This window comes from Typopeltis vanoorti, chromosome 7 (genome assembly GCF_054136105.1).
Source record: "Typopeltis vanoorti isolate ZY-2024b chromosome 7, IOZ_Tvanoo_1.0, whole genome shotgun sequence".
Lineage (NCBI taxonomy): Eukaryota > Metazoa > Arthropoda > Arachnida > Uropygi > Thelyphonidae > Typopeltis > Typopeltis vanoorti.
Window position 1 is genome coordinate 56,573,494 of NC_143555.1, and position 12,242 is coordinate 56,585,735.

At 35.8% G+C, this 12,242-nt stretch overlaps 1 protein-coding gene across 1 annotated transcript in view; it reads right to left on the bottom strand.

The window, feature by feature from the left end:
- Positions 1-12,242, bottom strand: part of Glo1 (Glyoxalase 1) — an 88,168-nt gene that overhangs the window by 22,890 nt on the left and 53,036 nt on the right. Inside the window, exon 5 of the mRNA XM_090395880.1 lies at positions 10,963-11,030. Coding sequence (XP_090252006.1) covers positions 10,963-11,030 — 68 coding nt within the window. The remainder of the gene's footprint in view (positions 1-10,962; positions 11,031-12,242) is intronic.

The window sequence follows — 12,242 nt, forward strand, 5'->3', positions numbered from 1 at the left end:
TTCTTCACCAAGCTTTTCTTCCACAATTCTTCTCAACCGTTTCTCAAGTATACTTGCACAGATCTTGCCAGGAACACTCAGTAGAGAAATACTTCTGTAATTCTCACATTCAGATTTATTTCCCTTTTTATATATGGGTACTATTAGAGCTCTACTCCAATCATCGGAAATTCGTCCCTCTGTCCAGGCTTTCTAAACTATGCAGTGCAGCCACTGTAAGGCTTTTATACCACCATGCTTCAGCATTTCTGGTCGAATATCATCAACTCCTGCTGCCTTTCCACATTTCAAGCCTTTGATGGCTTTTTCTACTTCAAGTATGGATATGTATTCCTAATTGTATGCCTGTTGAGTGTTTTTTATCACTGTGCTATCACTGCTTGTTTCATTTAGCAATTTCTTGAAGTAATTACTCCATACTTCAAGGATGTCTTTTTCTCCCGTTTTCAAGTCACCTTTATCATCTCTAACTTCTTTTACAGCACTCTTTCCTCCATTTCTAAGCTTCTTCAACAACTTCCAAAATATTTTGCCACCTTCTTGATATTTATTTTCTATATTCTTGCCAAAGTCCTCCCATGACTTTTGTTTAGCTAGTTTTATACAGTGTTTAGCATTCTTGCATTTGTCTCTGTATTTTCTAAGAGCACAAGCTGACTTATTTGTCAGGAACTTTTGATATGCTTTCTTCTTTTCCTTCACCGCCTCTTTAACTTCCTGTTTCCACCATGGAGTTCTAATTTTTCTATCCTTGCAGACAACTTCACCACATGCCTCTCTAGCTGAATCAATCAGGGCTTTCTTCAAGGCTTGTCACTGAACCTCCAAGGTTTGATTCCTGTTCTCAAACTCTTTCATTTTCTTTTCAATAATCTTTGTGTATTTTAGTTTACAGTTCACATCTGAGAGCTGCTCAACTTTTATTCACTTTAAAACTTTCTTACATGTTATTCTTTTCAATATGGAATTCGATTTTATCCTGCTCAAGACTAAATAGTGATCACTTCCAATTTCAAATCCTCTGTACACTCTGGTGTCCTACACCAGGGAGAAAACATCACTATCAACAATAACATAGTCAATGAGACTTTTCTTATTCCTTGCCTCTTCGCTCCATGTGAATTTGTGCACATTTTTATGTTGGAACATGGTGTTAGTAATAACCAGCCCATGTCCTGAGCAGAAATCCAACAGATATTTGCCATTATTATTAGCTTTGCTCTTTTCTCCAAATTTTCCCAAAATATTTTTGTATGTCTCACAATCATTTCCTACTCTGTTATTTAGATCCCCAACAAGGACCAACTTTTCCTTTTTCATTGTGTCAGTTGCTTTTTCTAAAGCCTCAAAAAATTCCTCCACTTCTACCTTAGCAGAACCTTCTGTGGGACCATAGGCACAAATAAGTCTCACTGTCCAGTTCCCCATTCTCATATCTGCCCACATTACTCTACTTGAGACTGACTGCCATTCAAGAAGATTAGCCTCATATTTTGTGTTGAATACTATGGCTACTCCTTCTTTTCCTTGATTGTCATTGCCCGAATATAACATTAGTATATATTGTATTTATATATAGTATATATAGTATATAGTATTTATTGCTCAGAAATATTTCATCAGTTTTTGTCTTTTTTGTTTCAGTCACCCCTATGATGTCGATCTGGTACTTATCTAATTCTTCAGCTAGCTCCATTTCTTTGCCATTCAGGCTTCTTATATTGATCGTACAGATCTTTAACTCTGGTGATGTTGAGTTGGGGTGTGTTTTCAGATTTGTTTCAGAACATACCAAAACTAACGATTTCAACAAAGTTTTATCTATCTTACATCAAAGGTCTCTCCAAAAAAACAGGTAAAAGTTTGAGAGAGTGCAACATCAAAACTATGTTTAAACCTATTATACTAAAACATTTACTCAATACATCCAAATTTCTGTAAATTTTAGATCCTTATTCACCATCATCCCAAGATCTCTTATTTCCTCCACCTTCAACAATATATTCCCACCAAGAGTAAATACTACATCCCATGTTTGTTTTCCAAATTTTAATACTTTACATTTTGCAACACCGAGATGACATCCCCATTCCTGTGCAACATCAACATTCAAGCAGTGTAAGGCCACAACATCTGCTTTACTCTTCATAGTTCTTCCCAACTTTGCATCATCTGCAGACAACTGAATATCCTTATTCGAATCTTCTCCAATATCATTAACATACAAGTTAAACAGCAATGGCCTTAAAATAGACCCCTGAAGCATACCACTAATGACTTTCTTCTTCTGGGATATTGCTACCCCATACAGAACTTGTTGATACCTATCAGACAGCCAATCTCCAATCCGATGCATTAGTCTAATATCTAACACCACCCGCTCTGGCTTGACTATCAACTTATCATGGTGCAATCTATTAAAAGCCTTTGCAAAGTCTAAGTATACAACTGTGTATCCATCTCTCACCTCCAATGCTGCAGTCACCTTATTGTAATAAGTAGGCCTTACATGATTCTTTTTAGCAAATAAATGCCATTCACCAATGATAATACCATTGTTGCCAAACCAATTCTTGATCCTAATTCTCACCAGCCTCTCCAACACTTTAACCACAACAGCTGACATACAGATTGGCTTATAATTTCATGCTTGAATTCTGTTACCTCCTTTATGAAACTGTACAAAATTGCTCTCCTTCCTTCCTTTTTGAACTTGACCCAATGTACGACTCATATTAAACAAATATGTCAAGGCAGAAGTCAAATCCCTGGCACATTCCTACAAAATTTGTGGTGATATGTCATCAAGTCCCACAGCTTTATTAATATAAAGTTTGCTTAACTGCCTATATACCTCATCATCATTTACAGTTGGTCTCTCCTCCTCCTCATCATCCTACTCTCAAACTCTCCAGATGTCACATTCACAAAGATGCAAGACCTTCATGATCTGCTCATTAAATATCTCAACTATATCCTTCACAGCAGTTATCCTTATACTATTTTCTCCAATCAATGCCATCCTACCATAATCATTCTTTTTTTTTTGTTTCGTTTTATTTTGTTGGTTGCATATCGAAAGACTATGATTTTTTTTATGGCTTCATTAATTAACTGCTGCTTATACTGAATTTTAGCTACCCTTACCAACCAAGTCACCCATCTTGCCTGTTCTTTGTATTCCTCATGGAATTGATTATTACCACTCCTCTAATGTTGCCTCCATAATGCCTTTTTTCTCTGTACTGCATGCTTAATCTCTTCATTCATTCATTTAATAGCCACTTCATTTAACCTTCTGACCTTTGAAATACATTTAGACATTGCTTCTACTAGATAGTTCTTGAATATTGCTCAAGCAGCACTGATTTCCTTTCCACCCAACTCCTCATTACATGCTACAACTCCAAGCTGTCTCTGGAGCTTCTTATAACCAGCCTTGTAGTTCCGCATACATCCTTTTCTCGTGAAAGTCCCCACATGGTTGGTGACCACTGAGATAATTACTTCATGGTTACTGTCACCAACTGGAGGGAGATTTGACACCTTATTTATAATAATATCCTCTGATGAGATGATCAAATCCAAGACCCCCCAAATCCTTGTGTATCCTGTTACATACTACCCAAGGTAGTTATCCCTGAAAAACTCACACTCATTTTCTTTATTTCCAGTTGCTATTTAGTCATCCCAATCTACATTGCCATAATTAAAATCACCCTTTTCCAATTTGCTTATACATTTCCTGGTAACTACCCTCCACATGACGAGGTCTATAGCAATATCCAACAAAATATTTCATTCACCACTTTCTCATACCAAGCTGCCTCAAAACCACTATCACCGATAAAGAGCCAAGAGGCTATTTTTCCGGCAACGTAAATTAAGTTAAGGTGATAATAAATCCCTCATTATTTTAAAACTCGGAGATCGAAATCTAAGAGTTTCTTGCTGAAGAACTATCGGCGAGTCCAAGCGTAAGTCATCACTTGGGTGGTACAACACTATCCCCTTAACTTAATTTATACCGCCGCAAAAATAGCCTCTTGGCTCTTCATCGTAATAATAATAATATATGGGTACACCGGTCTGGCAATTCGTTAGTAGGGGTATATATGTAAGTTTGGTTCACTTAAACCTTGTAGGTATTCCAGGTCTACCTACTCACTGATGAGACCTCAATAAAGGTCGAAACCGGTCTGGGTATTGACCTCTCCTCATAATGTAAAACAGCAATACATCTCCTAGGAGCTGCATTTTATATTATGAGAAAATATTAAGGATAGTGACGGAGCTTGCTCCACCTTAGACACGAGTTGCCAAAGTGTTGTACCACCCAAGTGATGACTTACGCTTGGACTCGCCGATAGTTCTTCGGCATGAAACTCTTAGATTTAGCTCTCTGAGTTTCGTATCCGGCTTTAAAATAATGAGGGATTTATTATCCCATTAACTTAACCACTATCACCATTTTCCAGTTGGTTATTTCCCTTGTATGGACATAATTCTTTTTCTATCATCAGCTCCCTTTTTATCCTTCATATCTTCACAAAATACATTATATCCTTCAATCTCTATTCCTGTCAGGATGTCATCATCATCCAACCATGTCTCACTTACTCCAGCAATTTTTGGGTAAACGAACTCAATCAGTGCAACCATTTCATTTCTCTTGTTTCTGAATACATCTGGCATTCGTGTACAAACATAAAAGCTCATTCCTAGATCTATAATAAATTTCACTGATACCACCTATTAGATGTGGCTTCTCCATACTTTACTCGAACCATTTCCTTTTCTCCTCACTCATCCCAGAATCTTCTTCAAATCCAACTGTTTTCCTTACATCCCAGGTCATTGCCTTCTCTTTTTTGTATATACACACATATTACATCCTCTTTGAACATCAACCTTTCTCACGCTGCTTTCCCCTGTCTACCCTGAGTCTCCCTGCTTCCCTGTTTGTTTTGCATACCTGTTCTTTCATTCTCTACACTCATGCTACCTACTTCATTCATAAGCACCACTTCAATCTCTCCTTCTTTACTCTCCTGCTCTCTCATATTGCTTCTTACGTGCTCAGATTCATTCTCTGCATTCATTACTCTCCCTTCCAGTAGCAGCCTCTCCAAATAGCTCACACTAAAACCATTAATCATGGTAAGCACCAATTATACCACCAGACAAATGATAGTTGATCAATGTAATAAAGAAAGATATTATTGGGCCTTCATAATGTTTCAACAACAACAAAGATTATTATTTTTCTGAACTCCATGGCATCACAGAACTCACCATGGGTGGTCAGCATTAGACAACAGAAAGTTCATCATACCACTCCTTTAAACACTTTGTCTTGCACACTTGTTCTCTCATTCTCTACGCACATTTCTTTATTCATAAGCACTACTTCAATCTGTTCTCCCTTACTCTCCCACCTTTTCATATCACTTCTTACTTGTTCAGATTCATTCTCTGCACTTATTACTCTCCTTTCCAGCAGAAGTCTCTCCAAATGACACACCAAATTCATTCAAATGCAGTCTATCACTCTTATACAGTTTAATTCTTATTTCAAACTCATTAACAAACTTTTTTTTTCATTGAGCCAGCAGCACTCTCTAATGACTCAAAAAATTCTTCCATTTCTTCCTTGGTAGGATCTTCTGTGGGACCATAAGCACAAGTAAGTCTCATTGTCTAGTTCCTCATTCTGATATTTGCCAACATCACTCTACTTGATATTGCCTGCAATTCAAGAAGATTATCCTCATATTTAGTATTGAATTACTATAGCTACTCCCTGTTTTCCCTGATTGTTATTGCCTGAATATAACATTTTGTATTTGCTGCTTATCTTACCTGTTTTTGTCTTCTTGGTTTCAGTCATGCCTATTATGCTAAGAAGTGCACCAATTGCACTTCTTAACAATGCCTGTTATGTTTCTGACATTAAAACAATAAAAAAAAAATTCTATACCTCTTACCAAACTTCGCCAAAAAGATTGAAAGAATTATGACAAGTTGCAGTCCAGTCATGTTACAAACAAAAATCCTGAAATTCAAGTATCTGCATTTGGTAAGGTAATGTCTAATAGTGGGAGTAATGACTGACTGCACATCATAACAACTGCTCTGCAGTGGTAATACATTATAGGAAATTGACATGGAAATGGTGATACTGCAATATCAAAAGGCTGGTTAAAGAAAATGAGACCTACTACTTTGCATGAAGAAAATCTAAGGTCTATGTTTCCTAAGATTTTTTAAACAACTGTCAGTGATTTTTCAAAGGAAAAACCTACTAATTATTATTTTTAAAAAATGCCATGTGGACAGCACCCTGAAAGACATGAGAGAAGCTCCACAATCTTTTGAGAGGAAATTTTTAGCTAACATAAATAGCGCAGGTGTATATAATGATATTCGATAATGTATGCAAAGAGCTATTTAAATGTTGAACAAATAAAACTAATAGTTGAAGGAATAATGTATTTAATAAAAATGAAATTGAATCAGAAATGTGGGTTTATGTGAAAGAACAAAGAGACATCCCTGGAAACCATATAAGGAGGGTGTGAGCAGGGATATAAGGGACAGGTTTTTTGTAGAGTGAGTGGTTGGCATATGAAATGCATTGCCTGACACTGTGGTGAATGCAGATACAACAAATGAGTTTGAAGCACACTTGATAGGCTCACAAAGATCTGGTGTTAATAATAATAGATTGCCAAAGTTGTCTCAATCGATAAATTTACCTAGCATACAATTGATCTAGAAGATTTTGGGCAAACATTTAAGGAAATATTTTGATGACAACGAAGAAAGTTTAAATAAATTTGGTGAAAGAGTGGTATGAGTCGAAAATTTTGGAAGCATATAAATATACAAGATCCTTTTGACAAAACAATTAGTAATAAGGACAGATTTTCATTTCTCTTAAAACTGCTTGAAATTGTAGCCACTATACCAGCAAGTACATCATTAAGTAAACGATGCTTTACTCAAATGAATTTAATAAAATTAAGGTTGAGTTTATCAATGAATCCCTCCACTCTGAATGATTTACTGATGATACATATGAATGACTCTTCTTTGCAAGATTTTTTTTAGATAACTCAATTGATAAGTGGTATTTTGCAGCAAAAAAAAAAAAAAAAAGACACAAAGACACATTACACAAGCCCTTTTTTTAAATGACTAAATTGTGGAATACAGTAGGAGATAGATGGATGAGTGAAATCATTAAGCATGAGCTGCAGAAGAAGAAAATACTGTATAGTGTACATAAAGAGAAAGGTGACTAGCAAACTCATGAACAGTACAAGGCTCAGGCAAGAAAGATGACCAGTATGGCAAGGAAGGTCAGATTATGGATGATTAAACTTAGTGAGTGATGATGGTCAAGGGGAGACAGAAGCAGATAAAACAGTTGAGTTAATGAGTAACCACTTTTCAAGGGTATATCATCCTAGTGAGGTCACTGCTTTAACTTATGTGGCAGACACTAATGTGAGAATAAATCTCTATTTCATCATGAGATTCTTAGGATATTGCAGAATCTCAATGTAAATACAGCTGTGGGATTAGGGAAATCAGTCATCCTAGCTGTGCTAGGATGACTGATTTCTTAATAATAATAGAATAGGGATGGTATGAGTTAAAGTGGAGGTAGTTTCCAATATGTGTGGATTTGCGGAATATTTTTGTGGCTATTTTGTTGTTTGTTCTAATGTCATGTTCAGGAAATTGATGGATTTATCTTGTTCTGTTTCTATGGTGAATTTTAGTCTGTTGCTGAAGTCGTTAAGGGACGCTTGTAAAGTGGTAATGCATGTTGGTCTCCAATGCATAGAATATCGTTCACGTATCGGCCATAAAAGGTGATGCCGGGGGGGGGGGGGAAGACAGTGTAGGTGTAATAGGAATAATTCAGCTAATTGTCTGCTAAATTTTCGGACTCCCTATGGGCCAAAATATCAGTGGACAATTAGCTGAATTGTCCACTAAAATTCACCATAGAAACAGAACAGGATAAATCCACCAATTTCCTAAACCTAACATTAGTTATAACAAACAACAAAATAGCTACAAAAATATTCTACAAACTCACACATATCAGAAACTACCTCTGCTTTAACTCACATACTATCCCTATTCTATTAAGAAATCAGTCATCCTTGCACAGTTTATAAATGCTTACAAGTTTTTGACTACACACAGTTATCTTGACACAAAAATAAAGAAGTTAACACAGATTTTTCAAAATCGAAATTATCCAGCACAGCTAGTAAATTACGCCAACAAAACAGCTAAAACCCATCAAAATAATCCAACAACCAAAACAAACTTCCCAACACACAAAATCATCAAATTGCCATACATACAAAGCCTACAAATACTTCAAATTAAGTGGATATTGAATCCAACATTATTTCAAAGCCGAATAGAGAAACTACAAGAGTTTTGTGCTGCATATAGAAATAGAAACTATAAAAGTTTTGGCGGATCCAAGCTTACTCCATTTTACTACGAGCTGCCCCTGTCATGAAAGGTCTGCTTATGCTTGGATCTGCCGAAACTTTTATAGTTTCTATTTCTATATTCGGCATGAAACTCCTGTGGTTTCTCTATTCGGCTTTGAAATAATGTTGGATTCAATATCCACTTAATTTGAATAATTTTGCATCGCTGAAGTGAAGTCTTTTGGCTCTCTTTTTTTCAGTAATTCTTGGTGCCTTTTGTGATGTGACACCTTTTTTGGCAACTCGTATGGTAAAGTATAAATTCTGCATCACTCAACCTGAGTATTTACATCTGGGTCTGGCTCCCACTGACGAGACCTCAACAAAGGTTGAAACTGGTCGGGTAGTGACCCCCCCCCCCCATAATGTATAACATCATACATGTCTGCTAGGAGATGTGTTTTACATTATGGGAAATACTAAGGATAGTGATCAGAGCTTACTCCACCTTTGCTCCGAGTTACCCCTATCATGAAAGGTTTTGCTTATGCTTGGATCCGCTGAAACTTTTATAGTTTTTATTTCTATATTCGGCATGAAATGCTTGTAGTTTCTCTATTCAGCTTTGAAATAATGTTGGATTCAATATCCACTTAATTTGAATAATTTTGCATCACCGAAGTGAAGCCTTTTGGCTCTCTTTTTTCAGTAGTTCAGCCTACAAATACATTTTCAAACACAGCTACTATAAGCTGGTGGTCAGGAATCAAAAATAGGCAACACTTCTAAAACCTATAAAATCTCACACACACACAAAGAAATATTAGAACACTACAATGTGGTTTACAAATTTCTTTGCCAAAAAGATTGTGACGTCACCTACACAGGTTCTACTATCAGATCTTTATGGGCAAGACTACAAGAACACTTTTGTGCAATATCCCTATTCCAGAAACAATAAAAAACGCAACAACTAAAAGAAAAACAGAATACAAAGTACAGGGGGAAAACAGAATAGCAGTCCACACCCTTGAACAGAAATATACCCCGCAAATCGACAAGGCTATAATAATAGATATACAAGAAAACGAAACAATGCTTAGAATATCGGTAACGAAAGCCATAAAATGTGACAAAAACTCAATAAATGTCCACCAGCTCTACATAATCTCCGAGAGAGTTGGAAGCTCCATAACATAAAAATTAGGTCACGACTCTGATCAATAGGAAATAACACAGATACACCAAAGACAAAACAAAAAGCTGGCATGACACAGCCTTCACTTCCTCCATGAGCTCCGAAGATGATGCACTGTAGAAACGGCTCAAACCCTGTTACTCTCACCCCTGACCTTATCCTATCATATCCTTCCCCTTCCCCAAAAAATTTCTATTTTCACCCCCTCCCAAAGTATTCTCTGACCACCTTTAATACGTAAAAAATAAAATAAAAAAAACGAGTTTTTCAAAAACATTCATACATCCCTTGCCTCACCAATAATTCTCCCACATCTCTCTACCCCACTTTTTCCAAACCCCTGTTCCTTCCTTTAATAGCAGATGAATGTATATCGCCACATGCTGGGATGCCACTGATTAAGAGGACAGCCAGCAACATCCTACAAGGTATGGTCGAATTTTTCTTTCTATATATTCTTCATATATCTGTCTATATAAAACATCCGTAATGTCCTAAAATTTGAGTAAAAAGCCAATGACATTATAAAGGGCACTCCTAAACAAAAATAGGCTAAATAGCCATAAAAATAATATTTATTTAGAGGATTAACATGGGAATTTTTTCATAAATAATACCTAAATAAACTTAAAGGAGGCATAGTAGGTGTGTTCAGTTAGTAAGAAATGGGAAAATATGCTTTCTCGTTATTCTCAATCTCAAAAAGCAATACATGAAAGTAGATATAAATTTTAAGGAGAGTCCATAGCTGTCACCATTGATGATGCATTTGGTTGGAAATAGCTAAGTTCGAATCACATGTAGGATGTGAAGAACCTTTTACCACAGCTTTTCAAATAAATATGAGTTAGCTGGTTATATGGAGGTTTTATTCCTCCTGCAAAATGGATAAAACAGTCAAAAAAACATACCCAATTTACAGACAGCAGATAATGCAAATAGGATTAACCACCCTATCATAAGCAGTATGTAGGTTCATAAGAAGCCAAGTTACTTCTCTGTGACAGAAACTGACCTAACATGAAAAGCTTGGATAGTTAATTTTTGAGGATGATTGTGTATGAAGGGAAGAATTCTTACTCATGAAATGTGATCTACCATTAGCTTCTGTAAGCTTAAACTCAATAATATAAAGAAAAACAAAATCAATACAGCAAATAAAATAAATAAAAAACAGAACACAGAATTTTTTATGCTTATTGTTGCTTCTGTGATAAGAATGTACTGAGTCTGAAAAAGAATAATATATTAATTTTAATGAGGTTTCAGTAAACATACAGGAGAAAGAGAAATGCTTACCAAATCCTCTAGGTTCTGTATTTCCATTATGGTAATGAAATGCTGGGTCATCTTCTGTGCCCCAATTGCTGCAAATAAATTAACTTTCAAAGTCAAGTTCATATATCTTATTTCAACTATATTCCAGAACAAAACTGTGATCCATTACTTTTTTTTTATGATAATTAAAGCCCACAATTAAAAAAAAAAAAAAAAAAAAAACAGTTGAAAAAATATCAGCTACTGTAAAACTACTATTCTTTGAAACTGTTGGCCTGGATGGCAAAGTGGTTAGAATATCTTCTCCAGCCAGCAAGTTGCAGGTTTGAATCCTGCTGCAGATATTGATGATGTTTGCATATGTCTCCATGTGGAAGATGAATTTCATCATCTGGTGTGAGACCATTGATCAACTTAATGGAGCACTTGAAAAAAGTTCCATGAATATGGCCACCAGAAGGCCGTAAGGTATGTAGTTTGGAAAAGAGATCTGGAAAAGATAAGTGCTATTTTGAGTAATAATTGGCAATATTTCATGAATTTTAGTGTTGTACTACTTACTTTTTGATAATGAAGTGTGTCTGCATGATTTTTGGTGTGATTTCTGTGCGATTTATTAGTTGAAATTGCCTTCTTTAAATATAACACAATGGCGGTACTCATGAGGTCAACCACGCAGTTGTCGACCAGTGCATCCAGGCACACACCACAAAAATCAAGTGGCATTAATGACATACTTTTCAAAAATGATTTGATGTCATGAGTGCAATATATATGCATGGCAGAGTGCAAGAGATGTATTTGTAGAGAGAGAGAGAGAATGAATTGGAGATGAGAAAAAGTATGGATTTGTAGGAAGTGCAATATATTGTTAGACCACGAGGCAATGAATGCAAACCAGACTGAAAAGATAAAAGATGGCATAAATGAAAGAAACGGAAATGAAACTAAAGCTAGTGAAGCTGAGGGAGTGAAAGAACACAAGAATGTAGAAATCATAATGGAGTGAAACAAATTATGAATGAGGAAATGGAAGTCAGATGTGACAGAATGAGAGGTAGTGAGACTGCAGGAGTGAAAGAGTGAAATTGTCAGAATGCAAGATTTGATGAAACAGTTATTGAAAATGAAAAATGAAATAAGGAATATTCAGAGTGATATTAGATGTTCAGTAGAAACTAATGAAAGTTTGGAAAATAATATAATGAAAGAAAAAAAAGATAAAAGAGGTGACAATTGATTCCAGGATAGCAGTGTATGGAGATTCTATAGTTAGAGAATTAGTTAATGAGAGAGTCCAT